This window comes from Quercus suber, unplaced genomic scaffold (assembly GCF_002906115.3).
Source record: "Quercus suber isolate HL8 unplaced genomic scaffold, Cork oak 2.0 scaffold_174, whole genome shotgun sequence".
Classification (NCBI taxonomy): Eukaryota; Viridiplantae; Streptophyta; class Magnoliopsida; order Fagales; family Fagaceae; genus Quercus; species Quercus suber.
This window is the reverse complement of record NW_027069634.1, coordinates 832,653-859,060: the sequence shown is the minus strand read 5'-3', so window position 1 is coordinate 859,060 and position 26,408 is coordinate 832,653. Positions and strand designations below refer to the sequence as shown.

Genomic DNA, 26,408 nt, shown 5'->3' with positions numbered 1-26,408 from the left:
TTTTTTTTTTTTTTTTTTTTTTTTTGGATAAAATTTTGCACAGTGGACGTTGGTTCTTTTTTTTTTTTTTTTTTTATCTGTTTTTTTTTAATATCCTTTTAGCATTTGATTATTTTATAAATAAATAAAATATTAAAGTGTCCATGCAATTTTTTTTTAATAATAAATGTGTTACTTTTTGTTTTATATTTAGTAAGGACATAATGGTAAATTTATATCAACTTTATTTTTTATTCTCTCATTTTTTAACTTAACCAAACAAAAAAGTTTTTCATCCCTCCACTTTTCCACCCTTCCAACCAAACACAAATGAGGGAAAACTAAATCTTTTCTATCATTCCACTTTTCTATCCTTCCACAATTTTCTATCCTCCCACTTTCCATCTTCCCAACCAAACGGACCCTAAAAATGAGAACCACTATTTCTCTAATCTAAAAGTGCCCTTGCTACATTGATGAACACAAACTTATGAATTTATACTACTATTTTATATAATGTTTGATGGTTAAACATCCAGTTCTGAAATTCTAGTTACTATTTAAAAAAAAAAAAAATTAAATAGGGCTTGGATGCATCAGTTGACAATGAAATACGAATTTGAAAAATGACATTTATATGTTTACGGTTTATTTGCAATGTAAACTTATATTGTAAACATACACAAAATACTAAATGTTGTACATATATTGGCACCTTGGTTTTTAGTGATTCTACTTGTGTCAGCTAGTTTCACAGCATGCCTCACTTCCAGAATGACTGTGTCTCAGTTTGAACCTTCTGTGCCGGACATTGAGACACTTCAGAGAACAAATGCAAAGGTTGGGTGCAATGGAAATTCTTTTATTGTAAGATATTTAACCAATATGTTAAATTTTTAAGCCAGAGAATATTGTGAAAGTCAAGTCCATGGTCGACTATGAAGAAGCATTTAATAGAGGGGACATTGCAGCTGCTTTCTTTGTTGTCCCACATGCCAAAGTCTTCCTCGCAAAATTCTGCAAGGCCTACACCACAACAGGACCAACTTTCAAGCTAGGCGGTTTTGGCTTTGTAATTTCCTCTCCTCTATCTTTTCTTTTGGGCAAATTACACCTTTTTTTTCCCTATCTATAGTGCAGTTGTAAACTTGTAATGTCTTTCTAAACTAATAAACACTTTTCCCCATTGACATTAGGATCAACATTAATTTCTACCAAAACATTCAAACCAAACTTTTTTTTTTTTTTTAAAATTTAAATTTAACTGATTTTCTAATGGTATGAGCTATAATGCTTATCTATATCCATTCGGTCAATTTTGGATCGATTGAGCCTTAAATTAATTTTTTTTTTTAAGTTTCCATTTCAATTTTAATTTCAAAAATTCATTTTCTTTTTCTTAATTTTTGAGTTGATTAGTATGAAATTTTATCCTATTTGGTCCAAACTCCTTAGTTTTGAGCTAAGAAATACAAATAAAATAGACATTAGAAATTAGAGAAACGGCTCTAAAAACCAATAAAAATGATAAATATTCACAAGATTACCTTATATTTGGAAAGAAAAAAAAATTCTAAACTTAATGTAACATGATACATGTGTTTCATGAAATGAAGGTATAATTTTTTTTTTTAATATTCTTGAATATATTCAAATTAGTCAACCGATTATGGTATATCATTTTTTGTTCTACGTCTCAGGTTTTCCCAAAGGATTCGCCTCTAACTATTGACATTTCAAAGGCAATTCTTGAAGTGACACAGTGGAGAACTGCAACAATTAGAGAATAACTTGCTCGCCTCTAATAATTGCTCCTCTTTGATTGACTTAAATAATAACCCAGAATTAGGTCCTGAGCCTTTCTATGGCCTATTTTTGGTTTCAGGTAGCATTTCTGTATTTGCATTCTTAAATAATCACAGTGCGTCTAGTGCGAAACCGCCAGCTGAACTTGCATCTCACTTCAACAACATTTATAGGTAGTAGAGTTTGGATATGGGCAATTATATTTCTTATTCGAACTCATTTAAAATTTCAATTTACAAACAGAAGAAGGAGCTTTATCATCCCATATCCTGTGGAAGAGCTCAATGAGATAAACCAACTTGTGTTGTTGTTGCTGTGCGATGATGTTTTCACAAATGTATATAATTACTTTGTAAATTGTTGATGTTTGTGTTAGTATCAATATAAAATTACATTTATAAAGGTACCAAAACAATGTGGGTCCATAGTTCCTGTGAGCTGTGAGAGTTACTGATGCATAAAGTGAAGGCATGTGGCGTTAAACTTAAAGCAAAGCATAAGCAAAAGTATGCAATTTTAACCATCAAAAAGCTTATACATCGTATACACCCTACATCACATATTATATTATTCAAATTTATATATTAAAATAATATTTACAACACATTAAAATTTGAAATAATTACACTTTATCCATCTGTGGTTTGCCTCTAATTCTATGTGCCTACCTGTGGTTTCATTTTTGATACTTTGCCCACTTAAGGTTACTTCCGTTTATGCTCCGTAACCCACCTCTGTTAAAAAAGAAGGGTAAATAAGTCTTTTTACGCACATTTTATATCTCTCTCCTCCCAAAAAAAAAAAAAAAACAAAAGAAAAACAAGATTAAAATATGGTATTAGTTTCTCACCATTCACAAACATGAAGAACACACACAAACATAAAGAACATGAATCTAGAAAACTAATACAAATCAAATCAAGCAATACCATCAAACATAAATCTATCAAAATACAACCCCAAAATATAGCACAACATTTGAGGTTACTTCTGTTTATGCTCCGTAACCCACCTCTGTTAAAAAAGAAAGGTAAATAAGTCTTTTTACGCCCATTTTATATCTCTCTCCTCCCCAAAAAAGAAAAAAAAAAGAAAAAGAAAAACAAGATTAAAATATGGTATTAGTTTCTCACCATTCACAAACATGAAGAACACACACAAACATAAGGAACATGAATCCAGAAAACTAATACAAATCAAATCAAGCAATACCATCAAACATAAATCTATCAAAATACAACCTCAAAATATAGCACAACATTTGATCCCAGGAACTTAAGAACAAATGAATTCGAACCCAGGAACTTAAGAACAAATGAATTCAAATCAAGCATATGTACAATCCCAAGAACTTAAGAACAAATGAATTCAAACCCAGACATGTATTTGAAACCCCAATTTCAAATCCAGACCTATATTTCAAGACTTCTCAAATCCAGAAAAATTACACTCAAATCAACCACTCCATAGATCTCAATCCCAAGACCCACGGCGAGTTGCTACCCAGGCCCCCACGAACCCAGGTCCACCCATAGCACCACGACCCCACGCGAGTGGTCAAGCTTGACGGTAGCTTCGTCTTTCACCAGAGGCCATTGGATCTCATTAGCGACACGAACGAGGACGGCGACGACGTCATCGCCCTGGTGGAGACGAACGACTGTGAGATCGCCGGGGATCTTAATGAGGACCTCTTCGATGAGATTGTCATTGAGGACCTCTTGATGAGGACTTCATAGTCATCCTCGGCGAGATTGTCTCCGCCGGGGATCTCATGGTCATGCTCTTGATGAGGACCTCTTTGATGAGATCGCCATTCTCAACCTCAACGCTGTAGTGCTTGTCGATGAGGTTAAGAATGGCGTTGGGGATCTTGATAAGGACCTCTTCGATGGCCTTCAGCGGAGCCGTAGGTGAAGTTTGGTGGTTGACTGTGGGTTCTGGGAAGAGGTTACCGGCGAGATCAGTTGGGCTATTTGGAATTTTGGACAACAGGTTTAGATTACCTTGATTTTTTAGTCTTTATTTTTATGTATCACAGTGTTGAATTGTAACAATTTGGTTAAACCAATTAAATATTGCGCTCAAAAAAAAAATTGAATATTATTTTAAAATTTTAACAGATTGTAGATAGAATTGTATCAATTTGGTAAATTCATAAAAATCTAAAACCAATTTCAGATTTTTGGGTATGTTTTTCATGTTCTTCATGTTCAAGATTTGAGTGAGAGTGTTTTGATCCGTTTTAGGGTTTGTTTTTTACTTATTTTGTGTTAGAGTAATGGAAAGTGGAGAGGTGGGTTACGGCACACTCACAGTGAGAATCACAGGTGGGCAAAATGTCAAAAATGAAACCACGGGCAGGCACATAGAATTAGAGGCAAACCACAGATGGGTAAAGTGTAATTATCCTTTAAAATTATATTTACTTAAAACTCATTCCAATACAAAACAATAAAAATTGTATAATTTGTGAATAGTAGGCCACGAGAGGAGAGAGTATAATAAAATAATAATAAAACTTTTAGCATTTGTGAACGGTATCATTCCACATCTGATGAGGGATTTTTTTTGGTGTTTAATGCACAAAATACCAAATGTGTTTAATGTGTCAAATGCCAAATATTTAGCATTTGACACACTTGATGTGAGTGCTCAACAAGTATTATTCAAGCCCAAAGAAAACGAGACATGATGAGAGGACAATCATTTACAATTGTCAAGCCTCAATCATAAATAGAGAGCTCATTTCCAAAAAAAAAGGACACTACACTCAATCAGACGAGCTTGTTTTACCCAAAAGATCTTATAATTTAGTTCTTTATAAAGGTTTATTGATAAATAAATAAGGTCTAGATTTTTTACTTACTAGTGAAAAGAAGACATGAACTAAAACGACATCATCATGTCACAATGTGGGATTCTGTGATATGCTTTTATGGAATTTAGAAGTACTCTGTATTGCAAATAATTATTGAAAATTGATGGGCCACAAGGATATTTTTACTCATTTTAGTTTTGCAAATTTCTTGATGGATGTATCTATTTTTTGGCTAAAAAATAAATCGGTAAGAGCACCCAATAAAGAAAAAAGAGGTGATGTTTGTATTCGTAAAAAAAAATGATACCTATTTTAAAGTTTTTTAGCTTACTCCAATATCTTATTATTTTTCAAGATGTTTTAATATTTTACTTTATAGTAAAATGTCCAAATATATATATATATATATTTTGTGTGTGTGTGTGTGGAGAAACCAGACTTTTGGTCTGAGAATTCATTGATAAACAAAATTAAGGAACATCAAAACTAATTAACTGGGAAATATCCTCAAGCATATTATCTAGCCAAACCTGAAGCCGCAATAAGTTTTTTGACTTCTTAACTAGAGCATCAGTCCCAATAAGTTAGGCCATTTTGGATATATATTACTGTAAATTTCTTTAAAAAATCTTCCCATCTCTCTTTGTGTGTATGTTAAAAATATTTAGTATTTAAAAAAAAAAAAAAAAAAAAGCATCAGCGGCCACATTACAACTACGATGAACATAAACAAATTAAGCGGACTGAAAAACAAAGACTAGAGAGTGAATATCATCCACTAAATTCCCATAAGATGTCAACAAGTCCTTCCCCTTAGAGACGGCGTTGATTACTGAAGCTACATTCCCTTCGAAGATAATGGTGTGAAGACCCAAATCTGCCGTAAAAATTACGGCTTGACGACAACAAGCTAGAGCTTCCAAGGGACCAAGTCAGCAACAGACATAAATAGCGGTGCTAGCATCGACAAGGCTGGCAAGGCAGCACCATGCCAATTGCGGACAACAATCCCAATTCCTGCCGTGTAGGAGGCTTTGAACACCGCAGCATCGGAATTCACTTTGAAGCATCCTTTGTTCTGGAGTTTATAGGTAGTCATTTTACTATCTATAAACTATTTTTGTACAATAATAAAATGTAAGATCATCCTTATCGAGAATGCTAAAATTTTTAGCATTTAATATTTCAAAAATCTACTTTATTTATTATACCATTCCACTTTAAAATACATCAAACATTAAAACTTCTATATTTTTTATCATTTCATTTAAATAATATAAACTACTCATTAAAATAATAATAAAACTATTTAACACAAACAACCAGCCAACCCTCTTACCAACATGAGAATAAAAAACTTTTTTTTTTTTTTTACAATTCAGGCTACAGTGAGCCTGTACTAATACAAGCTCGCTGTGCAAGTATGCCAAAAATTTTACAATTTGAAAGTTTTGATGGAGTTGCTTTTTTGGTATTTTGATACTAAAATTTAGCATATACGCCTTTTAGCATCCTTAATGAGGATGCTCTAATGAAAACAATAGATTTTAAATAATCATTCAATTACCACTGCGCACCCTTTGCGCAACGGTTACTTCACAAATATAAGTGTTTGTAGAGTGTGGGGGGTAAGGGCTGAGGTTCAAGTTTTTAGAAAGGAGTTTTGTACACACATACACATAGATTAAGTTAAAGTAGAATTTCTATCTTACATATATAAAAACAAATCATCTAATTTGGTATACGTTTGGATACATGTCCGCATCCACGTTTTATTCTTCAGCGCGCTTTCAGCAGCCTTTTTTTTTTTTTTAGCCACAGTTATTGACCAATTCTCTCGTGAACAATGCACTTGTGCACTGTTTATGAGACTCGCAAACTTCACTTTTTAGTAACTTTTTTTATTAAAAATGGGTCCCACAGTACTATTCACAGATTTAAAAATTATTTTGCTACAGTGTTTTTAGTTTTCAGTTTTCAGTTTCAGTAAAATAAGTTCTATCCAAACGGACCCTGACTTAAAAAAAAAAACCATGATTATTGCTTGAATTTGTTTCCTAATTTGGGTGAAAAGATTAACATATTTATAATATACATCTTTTAATAGAACAAGAAAGCTAAAGATACATCCACTTCTTACCTACTATTTATATAAAAAGAGCCAATAGCTCCATCTACACTTTTTGGTTTTTGCTCTTTTTTTTTTTTTCTTTTCTTTTCTGTTCTTTTTTAATATTTATATGTGCCAACATAATATTGCTATACTAACTCAAAATATTCTAAAATTATTTTCACTGTTATTGAGGTGTTAATTTTTTATTGTTTAAAATAAAATAATAAAATATGAGACTGAAACCAACTACAATTAAAAATAAATGTATTGTGAAAATGTTATAACATTTTGTTATTGTCATAATATTTTCACAATTGTTGAGAACTTAGTTTCTTATAGATCAAAATAAACAAAATAAAAAGAAAAATGCTAAGTTCACAACATTTTCACAACAATTTCAAAACAAATCCTAAGTAGTAAGGTATTATTGATGGATAAAAAAATAATATCAGTAATGGGCCCAATTTAAAACCAATAACAATTTATCATAAAAGATTTGTTATGAAAATTTTGTGGAGATAACATTTTTCTAAAATAAAAAAAATAAAATATCGGGACTTACCACAACTAAAAATAAAGGTATTGTGAAAATATTATTGTGGGGCCAGAAAATCAGGCAGCCTCGGCCCACCTCAAACCAGGCCCAGAGGCCCATGCCGAGGATGCATGTGGGGTCCGAGGATAAAAGTACGGCGTCCGGCCCCCAAGGAACATATCCAAGGACGACCTCGTCCTCAGACATTCGAGACCTTAGAAGTACACGAGCACCACTCCACCAAAGAGGGGTCTTCTTGAATATCCGAGGAGGAAAGGGCAAGCGCCACGCGTCAGCGATGGGATCACGGTGAAGGAGCAAGTCTAAGGCGAGCTGTCACCTCCACATTAAATGCCCCAAACTAATGTCCTGACCGCATTAATGAGGAGGGGATTACAGAACAGTGTTGCCTTGGTTGCTGCAACCCACTGGAAGAACGGGAAGGGGGCTGATGGGACAGGTACTCAAGTGGTGGCCTGGTTACTCAACAAGTGTAGGGCCGTGATCAATGGGGAAAGGAGTATATAATGTAAGGGATCCCTCTTAAGGGGGGATTCTTTTTCTTTTCTTTGGGGAGGAAGTGATAAGAACAGGAAGCTCACCGGAGAAAGGTCAAGGGGCATCATTGTTCACGTTCACCTGAGCACTACCACGTGTGGTCGTTACACCCCTTACTAGGGTCTAGTTCTTGACCCCGCTCTCTACAAATTAACTGCAGGGCTAGCTGGGCTTGGGTCCATTCCCGTAATACACAGGGTGGCCTGAACCTGGTCCCTACAATTGGCGCCGTCTGTGGGAAGAACTCGTGCATCAATAAGGACAACAGCCAGGCATGGTAGGGTCAGACCCTCATCAAGTGAGTTCCCATCGGCACGAACCAGCTAGACCCCAACGTTCGAATGACTATGGCAACATGGGGCACGGCCAGAACGAGAACGGACGATTTCGAGAAGGAAGCGTGCATACCTCACAGACTAGCGAAAGCCACACGCATAGAAGCAACCCTAGAGGGGCGATAATGGCCTAGCCACGCGATCGCGAGAGGATAAGAGTCACACCTCCCAAAGATAGTACGATAAGGTGGCCATGCAGCGAGAGATAGATGATCTGAAGAGAAAGTTGCGCCATGCACAGCGAAGGCGATCCGAGCCCAGCCCTGACTTACCCTCTAACGACGAAAGTGATGGCGACTACAGGCAAAGGTCGACAACACCCCCGAGTGAAACTTTCTCCCACGAGGATGAGCGCTACCAGAGGCGTAGGCGTGGCAGCCCCACCACTAGGGGTTTAGGAAGTGACACCATGAGCAGGGCACTGGACTGGCTCTCCAGGTCGCCCTTTACGCGTCGCATAGAAGAGGCGGTGCTCCCTCGGAGGTTCCAGCAGCCAACCTTCACCGTTTACAATGGCAAAACGGACCCCGTGGAGCACGTGAGCCAGTTTAACCAGAGGATGGCCGTTCACTCTAAGAACGAGGCGCTGATGTACAAAGTCTTCCCGTCCAGCTTGGGACCTGTGGCAATGAGGTGGTTCAACGGCTTGAGGACGAATTTCGTAGACTCGTACATACAGCTGACCCAGGCCTTTGGTTCCGGTTTTGTCACGAACAGCAGACCTCCTCGGCCCATGAGTGCGTTGCTGTCCCTGAACATGTACGATGACGAGACCCTTAAGGCTTACTCGGACAAGAATTGGGAGATTTACAACGAGCTGGACGGTAAGTACGACGATGTCGCCATCAACACATTCAAGAATGGGCTTCCGATGGGGCACGGCCTGAGGAAGTCCTTAACTGGTAAGCCCGCCACTAGCGTGCAGCAGCTAATGGATCCGATCGACAAATACAAACGGGTGGAGGAAGACTTGCTACAAGGCAAGGGGAAGGAGAAAGCTATCCCTCAGGAGAGGAGGGATTCCAGGTCGGACCGATATAATAACGCCCGTTCGAGGAGAGATTTTATGGGGCAATCTAGGGCGACAAACGCCCAGGCAGTCGGCGCTGTGTTCCGAGAACCGGTGCACAAGGTGCTAGAAAAGATAAAAAACAAACTGTACTTTAAGTGGCCGAATAAGATGTCGGGGGATCCTGAAAAGCGTAATCAGGATCGCTACTGCCAATATCACCAGGACCACAGGCACGTTACGGAGGACTGCAGGAATCTTTGGAACTATCTGGACCAGTTAGTCCGGGAGGGGAAGCTGAAACACCTCCTGCACCATTCCAGCAGCCAGCAGGGCCAGACCTACTAGGAGCCACGGAGGGACACTGCCATGAGGCAGCCCGCTGGAACGATTAATGTGATCTTGGCTGCGCTAGGAAGAACAAGCATGCGCCTCTCGCGAGTGCTGTCCGTGACCCAGGTGGACGCCGGGGAGTCCCAGTCCGAGCCAAAGAGGGCCAGAAGAGGCTGTCACCTGACCCTGACTTTTTTCGAGGAGGACAAGGACGGGACCACCCAACCCCACGACGACGCCTTGGTGATCACCCTCCGGATTGGGGACTATGACGTCAAAAGGGTGATGGTGGATGGTGGCAGCGCGGCGGAGGTCATGTACCCCGACCTCTATAAGGGGCTGGGGCTAAAGCCTGAGGACTTGCTGCCCTATAGCTCCCCCTTGATGAGCTTTGATGGGAAGCTAGTCATCCCGGAGGGCGTGATCAGGCTACCCATCCAGACCGGCCCGGAAGTAGTGGAGGTGGACTTTATAACGGTGAACACGTACTCTCCCTACACTGCCATTATGGGAAGGCCTTGGCTCCACACCTTGGGAGGTGTCGCCTCTTCCTTGCACCAGAAGGTGAAATTCTCGTCTGGAGGCCGAATCCTCGAGATCTGATGGTGCTAGTCAACGGCAAGGCGGTGTATGGTTGCAGCCACCTCACTTCCGCAAAATACGGAACCCTCGGCCACCGTGGCCGAAAACTTATAGCAGTTAACCACCTCGGTGGCACCAGTTGACACGGCCGCCGAGGAAGCAAGGCTTGAAGGCCTAGAAAAAGTGGTCATCGACAACGACCAGGAGAGGTTCTTTCAGGTCAAAACCCAACTGCCTTCCCGAGAGAAGGAGGAGTTGCTTGAGTTCCTCAGGAGGAACCTTGACGTGTTCGCATAAGATCCCTACGATGCCCTAGGGATTGACCCATCCTTCATTTGTCACCACCTTAACGTCAACCCTTTGGTGACCTCCAAGAAGCAGCCACCCCGACGCCGGTCAAAGGAGCATGCCGAGGCAATTAAGGAAGAGGTCAATAAGCTTAAGCGCGCGGGGGCTATTAAAGAAGTATTCTACCCCGAGTGGTTAGCCAACACTGTGGTAGTCAAGAAGAAAAGTGGAAAATGGAGGGTTTACGTGGACTTCACGAACCTGAATAAAGCATGATCAAAGGACCCCTTCCCAATGCCACGAATAGACCAGCTGGTGGACGCGACCGCAGGCCATCCTCGGATGAGCTTCCTAGACGCCTTTCAGGGCTATCATCAAATCCCATTAGCCTTGGAGGATTAGGAGAAGACGGCCTTCGTGACACCCATCGGGAACTACCACTACAAGGTGATGTCATTCGGCGTGAAGAACGCTGGATCTACTTATCAGAGGATGATGACGAGAATGTTCGAGCCACTGTTGGGCAAAAACATTGAGATCTATGTTGACGATATGATGGTGAAGAGCAAATTGGTGTCCGAGCATCTGGGGGACCTCGGCTGTATATTCGACGTCCTCAGAAAGCACAGGCTGCGACTAAATGCTTCCAAGTGTTCGTTTGGCGTGGGATCTGGCAAGTTCCTAGGCTACATCATCACCTACCGGGGGATCGAGGTTGACCCCGACCAAATCAGAGCTATCCAAAACCTAAGGCCTCCGCGAAACCCCAAAGAGATCCAGAAGCTTGCTGGAATGATCGCGGCTCTGAATCGATTCATTTCCAGGTCGGCCAACCGATGTAGACCGTTCTATCTCCTGATCAATAAGTGGAAGGGATTTGAGTAGTCCGAAGAATGTGCCATGGCCTTCCAACAACTCAAAGATTACCTGACCCGGCCACCCATCATGTCTAACCCGGAGGCCGACGAGGTCCTATACGCATACATTGCTGTGGCGCACCACGCTGTGAGCTTGGTGCTGATACGAGATGACAGTGGCGTCCAAAAACCAGTCTACTACGTTAGCAAGTCATTGCACGAAGCCGAGGTCAAGTATTTACCCTTCGAGAAAGCCATACTTGCCGTGGTCCACGCTACGCGAAAGCTTCCCCATTACTTCCAGGCTCACACGGTGGTCGTTTTAACCCAACTACCCTTGAAGTCCGTACTTCGGGCTGCTGACTACATGGGAAGAATTGCAAAGTGGAATACCATCCCGGGGGCCTTCGACGTTAAATACATGCCTCGGACTACCATAAAGGGCTAGGTTCTGGCAGACTTGACGGCGGAGTTCGCTGAGCCTACTATAGAAGTGGGGACCGAGGGAAGGATCGCTGATGAGAAGCCAGTTGGAGCAGTCTCTGTCCCGAGGTCACCATGCTGGAAAGTATATGTTGATGGCGCAGCAAACCAAAGAGGGTCAGGAGTAGGACTAGTCTTAGTATCCCCTGAAGATCATGTCATAGAGAAGTCCCTGAGGCTCGGATTCTCGGCCACAAACAATAAGGCCGAGTACGAGGCATTATTGCAAGGAATGGTCATGGTACAAAAGATGGGAGGAAAGTCGGTTGAGATATTCTCGGACTCGAAATTGGTGGTAGGGCAGGTAAAGGGAGAGATGGAAGCCAAAGACTCGAGAATGCAGGAATACCTGAGCCAGGTCAAGCGCTTGCAGTCGGAGTTCAACCCCTTTAGCTTGTCCCACATTCCCAGGAGTGGGAACAGCCATGTTGACTCGTTAGCCACCCTCGCGACCTCCTCAGCCGCGAGCCTGCCCCGGATCATATTTGTGGAGCATCTGAAGAGAGCAGGTGAGGTGGCAAGAGGAGCAGTCCCCGTCCATCAGGTTGGGGTGGGCCCCAGTTGGATGGACCCCATAACGAGATTCCTCAAAGACGACGTTCTGCCCGAAGAGAAGTCAGAGGCAGAGAAAATACGAAGGAGTGCTCTTCGGTTCTGGTTGTCCGAGGACCACAAGTTGTATAGGCGCTCCTACTCTGGACCATACCTACTATGCGTCCACCTTGAGGCAACAGAATTGCTGCTAGAAGAGCTGCACGAGGGAATCTGTGGGAGTCATAAGGGGGGAAAATCCCTGTCCCACCGAGCTGTCACGCAAGGATACTGGTGGCCAGGAATGCAGAAGGACGCCCTGGACTATGTCAAAAAGTGTGACCAATGCTAAAGATTCGCCCCAAATATTCATCAACCCGGAGGGACCCTCAATCCTTTGTCTAGTCCATGGCCGTTTGCCCAGTGGGGCTTGGACATCGTAGGACCTTTCCCCAAGGCGCCAGGGAATAAGAGATATCTTTTGGTGGCCACGGACTACTTCACCAAGTGGGTGGAGGCAGAGCCCCTGGCCAACATCAGGGACGTGGACGCAATGAAATTCCTTTGGAGGAACATTGTCACGCGATTCGGTGTCCCGCATACCCTCATCTCGGATAATAGGCTCCAATTTGATAGCAAGGCCTTTAGAAGGTACTGTTGTGAACTGGGGATCACAAACAGATACTCAACGCCCGCCTACCCTCAGGGAAACGGACAGGCGGAGGCTGTTAACAAGGTCATCGTCAATGGGTTCAAGAAGAGACTGGATGACGCTAAGGGAAGATGGGCAGAGGAGCTGCCCCACGTTCTCTGGACGAACTGGACTACACCCAGGCGGTTAACAGGGGAAACTCCTTTTGCCATGACTTATGGTGCCGAGGCAGTGATCCCCTGGAAACAAATTTCCCAACGCAAAGGACGAGCTCTTTCACTCCAGACGGTAACGACGAACTGTTGGGAAGGAGCCTGGACCTGGTTGACGAACGAAGAGAACGAGCAATGGTCCAGTTGGCCTATTACCAACAAAAACTCAAGCAAAGATATGACACCAATGTGAAGCTCAAACCGCTAGTATCGGGGGACTTGGTGCTGAGGAAAGTCGTAGGGGCTACCAAGAACCCTTCTTGGGGGAAGCTGGGACCAAACTGGAGGGGCCCTACCAAATTACCTCAATAGCAGGAATCGGCGCATACTATTTAGAAGATTTAGAGCAAAAACCTGTACCTCGCCCATGGAATGTAAATAATTTGAAAAGATATTATTATTAATGAAAAAGTCTCTGTTGATCCAGATTTTAAGCCTCTCCTGATTATGTAGCTCTCGTTTTAATGGTCATTCTAAGAGAAACTAACTACTTCAAAAATATCCTAAGTGTTAGACAGAACCAAGGCCTTGCATGGTCCTCGGACTCAAGCCTATGGGGAAACTAACTACTTTAAAAATATCCTAAGTGTTAGACAGAACCAAGGTCTTGCATGGTCCTCGGACTCAAGCTTATGGGGAAACTAACTACTTCAGAAATATCCTAAGTGTTAGACAGAACTAAGGCCTTGCATGGTCCTCGGACTCAAGCCTATGTGGAAACTAACCACTGCAAAAAGAAGAAGAAGGGGATCCTAAGTGTTAGATATAACCGAGGCCTTGCATGAGGCTCGGACCAAAGCCCACGGAAGAACAACTACCCTGCGGGGGACCTATGTTAGAAAGGACCAAAACCCTACCTAGCCGTTGAGACATAAAGGGACTGCCCAAGCATACATTCCCTCCCATTATCATTGTTACTGACGTGATTGGCCAAGATACAATTCAAGTTAAAATTATGCAAGTAAAAAAGAAAAGAGAGGAAATGGGTAGCATGCAAGCAAATAAACAGCCAGAATAGATAAAAAGGGAAATTAAACTCGCATTACAATAATAAGTCCATAGAAATTGCATGGCAAGAGCCACATTACATAAAAAAAAAAACAAAAAAAAAAGAAGAAAAAAAAAAGAGAGGAAAAGATAAAACAAATGGCAAAGGCAGATTGGACCGAGACGCCAAGGGATCTATTCCTTCTGCTCAGTCTCACCCCCGGTAGATGGCTAGATAGAGGCAACCTCAGGGTCCTCTGAGCTCTGGCCTAAGGGGATAGCCTACAGAGGTACGGCAAGTATGGCTGCTTCCTCGGTGGCGGGGATCTGGGCATCAAAGGGACGTTTGCTACCTCTTGGGGCACCTCCTCGCTCGGGTCTTCCCTTGGTTCAGCAGCCGAAGCCCCCTCACCCGGAGTAGCCCCTACCTCCTTAACAACCTCCCCAACCTTGGCGCCATCAGGGGTGGCCTCGCAGATGGCAGGGGGGTAGTATACGCTTTTCGCCTTCCACAGGTCGGACGAGGCCTCCACCCCGGCTTGTTTGAAGGCCTCAGCCCACACTTGGGAGCAATAGCGCCTACATACCCCAGGAACTTGAGCTTTGTAAGCAGCTTCTATCTTGGCCATTCCCTCAGCATAAGCTGCAGCCTCGGCTTCCTCCTTGGCATCCAGGGCCTCCTCCCTGCCAAAATCAGTCTCGGCCTTAGCCCGCAGAGCCTCGTTTTTGGCCCACTCCGCCTCCCTCTGGGCCCCCTCGGTAGCAGCCACCTTAGCTTTTAGATCTGTGATAAGTGTAATTTTTACATGATTTTTATTATCCTCTTATTTATTAAAATTGTTAGTTTTCCGTTATTTCTTTTGATTTGATTTGATTTTTTATTATTTATATTTATCTATTCATTTGTGCTTTGAAGGAATGAGAAGAGCAAGGAATCAAAGGAATTTTGTACAAAATCCAAGTCCAATTCGGATTAGGATTCCAGCCTGCACATTAGTTGGTATTTTCAGCATAACTTTGGGCTCAGATATCCAATCAAGATGATTCAAGTTGGGCTCGAAAGTTAACTTAAAGGGCTACAACTTTGTAGTTTACCAAAAGTTCGAATTCTGACGTTAAATGGGCCAAAATCGTCGGTTAAGTGAAGCCTAAAAATCTGGGATTTTCTCCAAACGGGAATAGGATTCCTTGACCTATTTAAAGGCTCTTTAGGGTAAAAAGAAAAAAAAGGAGAGAAAACCTGAGAGGAAAAGGGGGCTGCCGCATTGAAGATTTTTCTTTTAGGAGTCTTTCTGAAGAGGAGGATCTGAGGGCAAAGGCGAGAGCTTCATGTTGATCAACCATCAGATGAAAGACATAAGTTTTATTTGTTTTCTTTTCTGTTTTATTATGAACTAAATTTTATTTTCTAGAGTGTTGATGTAGTCTAGCAATGAATACACAATTTATATTCTGAATTATTTTATTTTTAATATTTCCATGATTGAGTGTTTAATTCTTATTCTTAATGCTTACTATTTTTTACGAATTATGGTTTGATCAATTGAATTACAATGAGACCGAGAGGTGATTTGTTATTTTAGTTCTAGAATTAAACACCATTAGTTGAGCGAAAGTAGAGATGCTTTACCGCGACTAGTGTGATTTTTCAAAAAATTCAAAGTACGTAATGAGTCTCCAATTAATTAAATTCACATAGAGATATGGAATTGTTAGTTGAAGATATTTAAAAAAAAAAAAAAAAAAAAAAAAAAAAGAGAGGAAAAGATAAAATAAATGGCAAAGGCAGATTGGACCGAGACGCCAAGGGATCTATTCCTTCTGCTCAGTCTCACCCCCGGTAGATGACTAGATAGAGGCAACCTCAGGGTCCTCTAAGCTCTGGCCTAAGGGGATAGCCTGCAGAGGTATGGCAAGTATGGCTGCTTCCTCGGTGGCGGGGATCTGGGCGTCAGAAGGGACGTTCGCTACCTCTTGGGGCGCCTCCTCGCTCGGGTCTTCCCTTGGTTCAGCAACTGAAGCCCCCTCACCTGGAGTAGCCCCTACCTCCTTAACAATCTCCCCAACCTTGGCGCCATCAGGGGTGGCCTCGTAGATGGCAGGGGGGTAGTATACGCTTTCCGCCTTTCACAGGTCGGACGAGGCCTCCACCCTAGCTTGTTTGAGGGCCTCAGCCCAGACTTGGGAGCAATAGCGCCTACATACGCCAGGAACTTGAGCTTTGTAAGAAGCTTCTATCTTGGCCACTCCCTCAGCATAAGTTGCAGCCTCGGCTTCCTCCTTGGCATCCAGGGCCTCCTCCCTACCAAAATCCGCCTCGGCCTTAGCCCGCAGAGCCTCGTCTTTGGCCCACTCCGCCTCCTTCTAGGCCCCCTCGGTAGCAGCCACCTTAGCTTTTAGATCTGCGATCAGCTCCTTCGCGATCCTCAGCTGCTCTTCTGCCTTGCCCAGACGCCTCGTTTGCTCCCTGGCCTGGTTTTGGGCACCAGCGAGACACGACTCCGCGCTGTCCCGAGCTCTGGTCATCGCCTTCAACTCCTCCCTGGCCGTGGCGAGGTCAGCCTCGGAGGTCTTGAGGGTCCGAGTGGCCTGAAAGCGCCTCTTACGCTCTAGGTCGAGGGCCTTCCCCTGGTTGTTGGCCGTCGCCTCCAACCTATAAGTAGCCTGGACAGCCTGCCAGAGTAACCAATGCACTATAAGCCCAACCGAAAAAAAAAAAATGGGGAAGAGTTGAAATCAGGAAAATCACAAGCATTGGGGTTCTTACCATCCCCAGCTAATGCTTGAGGCTGAGGAAGACCTGCTTACTCCTTAAAGAATCCAGCTCGGCCATATCCGCCGGGAGTAGCAAGCATCTCTCCAGCGCGTCGGCCACATGCGCACCTTCGCCCTCATTAAAGTCTCTAAGGGAGGCGTTGTCCCTCAAGGGCTCCTCATGGAGCATTGGGGTGGGGAGCCAAGTCTGAGCCTCGGACGAGGTGGTGACGACCTGCCTGTCCTGGCTTTTGTCGCCTATCCTTATCTGCTTGGAAGGCCGCAGAGTGTTGTCCTCATCCTGTGAGGACACTGGCTTATCCTCCATAAGCCTTTTGCCCTTGTCCTTCTTCTTCTTGGGGTCGGCGGGCACGGACCCAGAAGGCAGGTTCGTCTGAGGAGTAGGGGGAAGCTTCTACTGGGCAGAAGTCGACCTAGTCTGAACAGATTGAGTCTTGGGAGGAGGAGGGGGAAGCTTCTGTTGGGACTTCCCCGGTTGGCCTTCGATCAGATCCAACAGGCTGGTGTGGGTTTTCTCTTGTAACCCATCGTTGGCGGAGGAGAGGTTTCTGAAGCAAGAAGGTCCGCTTCGGTCAGACAAGGGTTGCCCAAGTCTCTGGGAGGATCCTCGGACTGATCGAACTGATCGAAAATGTCAAACTCTTCCTCGGTAGGGCCAAAATCGGCTTCTTCCTCTTCTCGCTCTAGATCCTCCTCTGTAGCCTCGGCGAATCTGTAAGAGGAAGAGGGGATAGCCAAGGTGACAACTTCTGGAACAGAAGGCTCCTCGGGGAACAGAAACCTGTCCTCGGTCACGGTAATTTTCTGTAGCCGAGGGTCGTTCGCTCGGATCACATGCTTCGGAACCGGGAACGATTTCTGAACAGGAGTGTACCCCAAGATCTCGTGGGCGGCTTTAAATTGATGGTCGTCTTCATTTACAAAAACTGACGCTCTTAGTACTTTCTGCAAATCCTCCCTGTTGACCGGGTGGAAGTGGCGCTTGAAGGCGTGCGGGTCTGCAGGAAGAAAACACATTCACATTAGCAACCAAACAAAGCAAAAAAAAAAAAAAATGAGGAAAAAGAAAAGAGAACTTGAACCCCCTCCTATTCCCGCTGCCTCACCTGGTATTCCCTCCGTCGTTGGGCAGTGAAGGCCATCGTGCCACTCTCCGGACACGATAAGGAAATCCTCGTTCAGCCCCTTGCTAGACTCAGGGAGGCACTGGATGAGCTGTACCCTGTCATCCCTTGTCTTCAAGTAATACGACTTGCCCTTAAGGAGTTGAAGGTTGTAACACCAGTTCACGTCGTGGTGGGTCAACCTCAGCCCCATCTTCTCATTCAGGGCGTCCACACAGCCCAAAATCCTGAAAACATTTATTGCGCACTAGGTGGGGGCTAGCCAGAAGTGCGTAAGGTAGCCCCTCATCACCGGTCCCATGGGAATCCTCATACCCCCTTCGAGGAAAGCGATAATGGGGATCACCACTTTGCCCTCCTCTCTTTGAAAGAGCCACTACCCATCCTCACAATACCTCAGGCCTACATTGCTGGGTATCCCATAGTCGGCGATGAATTTCTCCATCGCCTCCTCAGTGTAGACGTATTTCTTAAATCTACCCATCCCAAGTGACGCCTAAAGGAACTAAGAAAGAACAAATGAAAGAGAAGAAGGGGTAAAGAGGAAGAGAGCTCAGAGAGGGATAGAGTGACTTACAGGAAAGAGGAGGAGCTCCTCGGACAGGCTTTTTGTGCTGGAGATGTAAGTGAGAGTTTGGTTGAACTCAGGATAGACGCGCGAGAATTATTAATTGCAAATAAGAAACAGGAAAAAGCAGTTCGAATGGGTATTAATACCCCAAATCGAAGAACCATGCGGGTTTTCCCGCCCATAAATGCGAGACGAACCTCTACCGTTAGATTTGTAACGCCTCGTTGAACGTGGGGAGTACAGAGCCGCCTGAATTTAATGAAGGGTACGTTACGCGCTCCGAAACGTCAGCAACGCGCCTTGGGCAGATGAATAGACCCCAGTACTGACGGGGGATAAGGCTTGACAGGCCACGGAGCAGGCCCGAGGATGTCAAAATCCTTCTCCCCGCCAGAGGATGCGTGCAGCAAGATTTTGAGGGGCTATTGTGGGGCAGAAAATCAGGCAGCCTCGACCCACCTCAAAAGAGGCCCAGAGGCCCATGCCGAGGATGCATGTGGGGTCCGAGGATAAAAGTACGACGTCCGGCCCCCAAGGAACATATCCGAGGACGACCCCGTCCTCGGACATCTGAGACCTTAGAAGTACACCAGCACCACTCCACTAAAGAAGGGTCTTCTTGAATATCCAAGGAGGAAAGGGCAATTACCACGCGTCGGCGACGGGAGCACGGTGAAGGAACAAGTCTAAGGCGAGCTGTCACCTCCACATTAAATGCCCCCAACTAATGTCCTGGCCGCATTAATGAGGAGGAGATTACAGAACAGTGTTGCCTTGGTTGCCGCAACCCACTGGAAGAACGGGAAGGGGTCTGATATGACAGGTACTCAAGTGGTGGCCTGGTTACTCAACAAGTGTAGGGCTATGATCAATGGGGAAAGGAGTATATAATGTAAGGGATCCCTTTTAAGGGGGGGTTCTTTTTCTTTTCTTTGGGGAGGAAGTGATAAGAACAGGAAGCTCGTCGGAGAAAGGTCGAGGGGCATCATTGTTCACGTTCACCTGAGCACTACCACGTGTGGTCGTTGCACCCCTTACTAGGGCCTAGTTCTTGACCCTGCTCTCTACAAATTAATTGCAGGGCTAGCTGGGCTTGGGTCCATTCCCGTAATACACAGGGTGGCCTGAACCTGGTCCCTACAATTATGACATTTTATTGTGTTCCTAAAATTCATTTTTATTTTAGTCAAATTGGGTGAGTCAAAATTCATTATTTGTGTTGGCTTTTTATTTTTTGTTTTTAATACACAATTTAAAGTGGTGGTTTTAGTTTAAAACCAGTAGCAATTTGCCACCTAAAAATATTGTGAACGTAAAAAAAAAAAATAGATTGAGACCTACCACAGCTAAAAATAAAAGATATTATGAAAACGTTGTGATATTTTATTGTGTTTCTAGGCTTCTTTTTAGGTTTAGTAAAATTTGGTGAGCCAAAATTCACTATTTCGGGCACAATTTTCTTCAATTGGCTTTTTGTTTGTTTGTTTTTTAAATGCACAATTTAAAACTAGTAACAATTTATTACGTAAGATTTATTGTGAAAATGTCATAGGCTTAACATTACTCTAAAATAAAATAATAAAATATTAGTCTAGGACTCGCCATAGCTAAAAATAAAAGTATTGTAAAAATATCAGGAAATTTTGTTATGTTGCTAGATTTTTTTTTTTGGGATTATATTAGTCAATTTGTTGAGCCAAAATTCATTGTTTTATGCACAATTTTCTTGGGCTGCATTTTCTTTAACACATTGTTTAATGTTAAAAAAACACACACATAGTTTTACATGCACAAAAAAGAGAGGAAAAAAAAACACTTTCGCCTTTATGTTTGCGGTAGTTTCATTCCTTTCCTAAACTAAAGTTGGAAATTTATCTCCTTTATATTTTGTAAAGGAGCATATACCCCTACTGTTACACTCTTAGATAAACCCTAATGAAATCTTATGATTTCTATAATATTTTATTGTGCAATGTCTAAAATACACCCTACTAAATTTTAATGTCCCAAAATTTTTTTTCTTGTATTTTGAATTTTATGTGGTAGTCATGCCTGGAAAGTGAAAATGGTGATATATGGTGTTTTATTTGTTACCTAAAAAACACTAATTTACTAAGTTTAAATCTTCTATACTTATAATTTTATTTAATGGAAACTTTGATCGCATATGTCTTTTGTTATCTTGTTCTTTTTAAATTTATTTTCTTGCTTAAAAGGATTTTTTTTCATATTAAAAATTAAGTAAGTTAAACATCATAGTTATGTTCATACAATAAGATAATAAAGAAAGAAATGTGGATAACAAAATCTTCATTGTAGATGATTGCGGGTATTTCATTTGATCAAGAGTTTCAATTGTAGCATATATTAACATTCATTGCGAAATTTTATATATTGTGACAATGTTTTATCAAATCTTAGTTGTTTATTGTTAGAAGATAATGACATTCATTATCATTTTTACTAGAATTTTTTAGTAAGTAGATATTGCATTTAGTAAATAAGTTCTAAAAAATTGTCATAGTAAATAAATATTCATATGTTAAATAGCTAGTCTAAATTTAAGTACATGACTTTGTACTTCTTAAAAAAAAAATTACATCTTAATTTTCTCACTAAAACGGTGGCACATGTCTTGCACGTGCATCCCAAACTAGTATTAGAATAAATATTTAAAGAACTAGCTAAATAAACTAACCAAAAGATAACATTTGGAGGTTTGAGTGATACATAGTGTCTATAACACCTCTTATGATGTTTGAGTATTGGGGTTTGAAACCCATCATCCCCCTCCTCTTACTTACCTTAAATAAAACTAAAAGTTAAAATCCACCAATAATTGCCATAATTGATAACATTGTGATTTTTTATGGAGGTTTCTTAAAAAAAAAAAAAAAAGAGGAAAAAGAAAAGAGAACTTGAACCCCCTCCTATTCCCGCTGCCCCACCTGGTATTCCCTCCGTCGTTGGGCAGTGAAGGCCATCGTGCCACTCTCTAGACACGATAAGGAAATCCTCGTTCAGCCCCTTGCTAGACTCAGGGAGGCACTGGATGAGCCGTACCCTGTCATCCCTTGTCTTCAGGTAATACGACTTGCCCTTAAGGAGCTGAAGGTTGTAACATCAGTTCATGTCGTGGTGGGTCAACCTCAGCCCCATCTTCTCATTCAGGGTGTCCACACAGCCCAAAATCCTGAAAACATTTATTGCGCACTGGGTGGGGGCTAGCCGGAAGTGCGTAAGGTAGCCCCTCATCATCGGCCCCATGGGGATCCTCATACCCCCTTCGAGGAAAGCGATAATGGGGATCACCACTTCGCCCTCCTCTCTTTGAAAGAGCCACTACCCATCCTCACAATACCTCAGGCCTACATTGTTGGGTATCCCATAGTCGGCGATGAATTTCTCCATCGCCTCCTCAGTGTAAACGTATTTCTTAAATCTACCCATCCCAAGTGATGCCTAAAGGAACTAAGAAAGAACAAATGAAAGAGAAGAAGGGGTAAAGAGGAAGAGAGCTCAGAGAGGGATAGAGCGACTTACAGGAAAGAGGAGGAGCTCCTCGGATAGGCTTTTTGTGCTGGAGATGTAAGTGAGAGTTTGGTTGAACTTAGGATAGATGCGCGAGAATTCTTGATTGCAAATAAGAAACAGGAAAAAGCAGTTTGAATGGGTATTTATACCCCAAATCGAAGAACCATGCGGGTTTTCCCGCCCATAAATGCGAGGTGAACCTCCACCGTTAGATTGGTAACGCCTCGTTGAATGTGGGGAGTACAGAGCTGCCTGAATTTAATGAAGGGCACGTTACGCGCTCCGAAACGTCAGCAATGCGCCTTGGGCAGATGAATAGACCCCAGTACTGACGGGGGATAAGGCTTGATAGGCCACGGAGCAGGCCTGAGGATGTCAAAATCCTTCTCCCCGCCCGAGGATGCGTGCAGCAAGATTTTGAGGGGCTATTGTGGGGCCAAAAAATCAAGCAGCCTCGGCCCACCTCAAACCAGGCCCAGAGGCCCATGCCGAGGATGTATGTGGGGTCCGAGGATAAAAGTACGGCGTCCGGCCCCCAAGGAACATATCCGAGGACGACCCCGTCCTCGGACATCCGAGACCTTAGAAGTACACGAGCATCACTCCACCAAAGAAGGGTCTTCTTGAATATCCAAGGAGGAAAGGGCAAGCGCCACGCGTCGGCGACGGGAGCACGGTGAAGGAGCAAGTCTAAGGCGAGCTGTCACCTCCACATTAAATGCCCCCAACTAATGTCCTGACCGCATTAATGAGGAGGGGATTACAGAACAGTGTTGCCTTGGTTGCCGCAACCCACTAGAAAAACGGGAAGAGGGCTGATGGGACAGGTACTCAAGTGGTGGCTTGGTTACTCAACAAATGTAGGGCCGTGATCAATGGGGAAAGGAGTATATAATGTAAGGGATCCCTCTTAAGGGGGTGTTCTTTTTCTTTTCTTTGGAGAGGAAGTGATAAGGACAGGAAGCTCGCCGGAGAAAGGTCAAGGGGCATCATTGTTCACGTTCACTTGAGCACTACCACGTGTGGTCGTTGCATCCCTTACTAGGGCCTAGTTCTTGACCCCGCTCTCTACAAATTAATTGCAGGGCTAGCTGGGCTTGGGTCCATTCCCGTAATACACAGGGTGGCCTGAACCTGGTCCCTACAATTATGACATTTTATTGTGTTCCTAAAATTCATTTTTATTTTAGTCAAATTGGGTGAGTCAAAATTCATTATTTGTGTTGGCTTTTTATTTTTTGTTTTTAATACACAATTTAAAGTGGTGGTTTTAGTTTAAAACCAGTAGCAATTTGCCACCTAAAAATATTGTGAATGTAAAAAATAAAATATCAGATCGAGACCTACCACAGCTAAAAATAAAAGATATTATGAAAACGTTGTGATATTTTATTGTGTTTCTAGGCTTCTTTTTAGGTTTAGTAAAATTTGGTGAGCCAAAATTCACTATTTCAGGCACAATTTTCTTCAATTGGCTTTTTGTTTGTTTGTTTTTTAAATGCACAATTTAAAACTAGTAACAATTTATTACTTAAGATTTATTGTGAAAATGTCGTAGGCTTAACATTACTCTAAAATAAAATAATAAAATATTAGTCTAGGACTCGCCATAGCTAAAAATAAAAGTATTGTAAAAATATCAGGAAATTTTGTTACGTTGCTAGATTTTTTTTTTGGGATTATATTAGTCAATTTGTTGAGCCAAAATTCATTGTTTTATGCACAATTTTCTTGGGCTGCATTTTCTTTAACACATTGTTTAATGTTAAAAAAACACACACATTGTTTTACATGCACAAAAAAGAGAGGAAAAAAAACACTTTCGCCTTTATGTTTGCGGTAGTTTCATTCCTTTCCTAAACTAAAGTTGGAAATTTATCTCCTTTATATTTTGTAAAGGAGCATATACCCCTACTGTTACACTCTTAGATAAACCCTAATGAAATCTTATGATTTCTATAATATTTTATTGTGCAATGTCTAAAATACACCCTACTAAATTTTAATGTCCCAAAATTTTTTTTCTTGTATTTTGAATTTTATGTGGTAGTCATGCCTGGAAAGTGAAAATGGTGATATATGGTGTTTTATTTGTTACCTAAAAAACACTAATTTACTAAGTTTAAATCTTCTATACTTATAATTTTATTTAATGGAAACTTTGATCGCATATGTCTTTTGTTATCTTGTTCTTTTTAAATTTATTTTCTTGCTTAAAAGGATTTTTTTTCATATTAAAAATTAAGTAAGTTAAACATCATAGTTATGTTCATACAATAAGATAATAAAGAAAGAAATGTGGATAACAAAATCTTCATTGTAGATGATTGCGGGTATTTCATTTGATCAAGAGTTTCAATTGTAGCATATATTAACATTCATTGCGAAATTTTATATATTGTGACAATGTTTTATCAAATCTTAGTTGTTTATTGTTAGAAGATAATGACATTCATTATCATTTTTACTAGAATTTTTTAGTAAGTAGATATTGCATTTAGTAAATAAGTTCTAAAAAATTGTCATAGTAAATAAATATTCATATGTTAAATAGCTAGTCTAAATTTAAGTACATGACTTTGTACTTCTTAAAAAAAAAAATTACATCTTAATTTTCTCACTAAAACGGTGGCACATGTCTTGCACGTGCATCCCAAACTAGTATTAGAATAAATATTTAAAGAACTAGCTAAATAAACTAACCAAAAGATAACATTTGGAGGTTTGAGTGATACATAGTGTCTATAACACCTCTTATGATGTTTGAGTATTGGGGTTTGAAACCCATCATCCCCCTCCTCTTACTTACCTTAAATAAAACTAAAAGTTAAAATCCACCAATAATTGCCATAATTGATAACATTGTGATTTTTTATGGAGGTTTCTTTGTACTCCAAATCCTTATTCGTAAATAAAACAACTAAAAGAGAATAAGTGATCGATAGTTAGAAATATGTCATATGAGATAACTTTGTGTGAGCAATTATCAATGTTATTGTCATTTTATTATTATTATTATTATTATTATTATTACCATGGTTTTAAACCAAACGACTAATACAACTGGAAAGATGAGAGTTCAAGGTTTTATGGTGTATTTGAGGATTTGGCTAGAAAGTTGAGCTATAATGACGAAATTATTAAATAATTAATAATCATAATCCAAATGCAAAGTATGAATATGTAAAAAAATAAAAAAAATCTAACCATATTTAAACTCCTTAATGTATTTCCATCAAGTCTCAACTCTTATTTGGGTTTGTGAACTCTTATTTGTGAAATTTTGAATTTGTGAATATAATCTTTAAATTTGGTCTAGGTGAAGAGCAGTTCTTTGGGTTTTATTAGGGTCTTTGGGTTGAAATTGGGGAAGGAGGGGAGTAAAGAAAAAAAGATTTTTGTGACATACGGTGGTTAGTGGAATGGTGAGAGAGAGAGAGAGAGAGAGAGAGAGAGAGAGAGAGAGAGAGAGGGGTTTGGCTACCAAAAGGAGAGGGGGTGGTTGACACAGAGAAAAGGGTAGTTGGGGAGGGGTCAATAACATTGTTAATGTCTATTAGATGAAAAAAAAAAGTGATCATATGCATCTCACATGTCTACGTCATGTGTCACTTTATAGTGTTGCCACCTACCTTGTTTGTAAGAATTTCCTCTAATCTTCTATTTTTTTAGAAATAAGAATTTCCTCTAATCTAGTTTATATATATGTGTTCATTTGAGAATAGCTTGTTTAGTTTTTTGGTGAATTTTTTTGATGAAAGTGTGCTAAATATTCTTGTACATTGAGAAAATTTGAAAAAAGTTAGAAAAAATGGAAAAAAGTGAAATTTTAAAAAGGTGTACATAAAAGTTAAAAGTTAAAAGCTTAAAGCTGATAGCAAACTCACTCATAAACTTTGTCCATTTAGTGTCCGTTTGGCCAACGCGTTTGCGTCTGGCGTTACGTTTTCAGCTCCTTTTTTTTTTTTTTTTCACACGCGTTTCAAGCTTTTCCCAGCTGCTTTTTTACTGTGCAGCACTGTAGCGGTTATTGTTCAATGAACAATAGCCGCAATAATTGACTTTTCAACCCAAATTTCACTGTTTACGGACCCATAATTTTTACTTTTCAGCAACTTTTTCATTAAAAATGGGTCCCACAGTACTATTCACACATTTAAAAATTATTTTGTTACAGTGTTTTCAGTTTTCAGTTTTCAGCTGTATCCAAACAGACCCTTAAACGCCTCAAGGATCATTTGTCTCACTTGTATGCCTTTTACCTCTCTCCTCTGAGTCACCCCACTTCCCAAGCCCCAGTCATCTTCCATTAGATCAATTGGG

At 41.5% G+C, this 26,408-nt stretch overlaps 3 protein-coding genes and 1 pseudogene across 3 annotated transcripts; all 4 read left to right on the top strand.

The window, feature by feature from the left end:
* Positions 1 to 1,962, top strand: part of LOC112003288 (glutamate receptor 2.7-like) — a 7,802-nt pseudogene extending 5,840 nt beyond the window's left edge.
* Positions 1,963 to 8,340: 6,378 nt separating this feature from the next.
* On the top strand, positions 8,341 to 9,504 carry LOC112003287 (uncharacterized). Its single transcript, XM_024035472.2, has one exon. The coding sequence runs from the start codon at positions 8,341 to 8,343 to the stop codon at positions 9,502 to 9,504; it is 1,164 nt and encodes a 387-aa protein (XP_023891240.2).
* Positions 9,505 to 11,259: 1,755 nt separating this feature from the next.
* Positions 11,260 to 12,582, top strand: LOC136069515 (uncharacterized). Its single transcript, XM_065778133.1, has 2 exons — positions 11,260 to 11,562; positions 11,665 to 12,582. Exons 1-2 carry the CDS (start codon positions 11,260 to 11,262, stop codon positions 12,580 to 12,582), a joined length of 1,221 nt encoding a protein of 406 aa, XP_065634205.1.
* A 201-nt stretch (positions 12,583 to 12,783) lies between these two features.
* Positions 12,784 to 13,287, top strand: LOC136069514 (uncharacterized). The gene has a single exon (XM_065778132.1). The coding sequence runs from the start codon at positions 12,784 to 12,786 to the stop codon at positions 13,285 to 13,287; it is 504 nt and encodes a 167-aa protein (XP_065634204.1).
* Positions 13,288 to 26,408: the final 13,121 nt, after the last annotated feature.

Coding starts and splice junctions, on each gene's coding strand:
- LOC112003287 (XM_024035472.2), top strand. CDS start 8,341: ATGCAGCGAGAGATAGATGATCTGAAGAGAAAGTTGCGCCATGCACAG.
- LOC136069515 (XM_065778133.1), top strand. CDS start 11,260: ATGGCCTTCCAACAACTCAAAGATTACCTGACCCGGCCACCCATCATG. Junction 11,563..11,664: donor CCCAACTACCCTTGAAGTCC/GTACTTCGGGCT, acceptor ATAAAGGGCTAG/GTTCTGGCAGACTTGACGGC.
- LOC136069514 (XM_065778132.1), top strand. CDS start 12,784: ATGAAATTCCTTTGGAGGAACATTGTCACGCGATTCGGTGTCCCGCAT.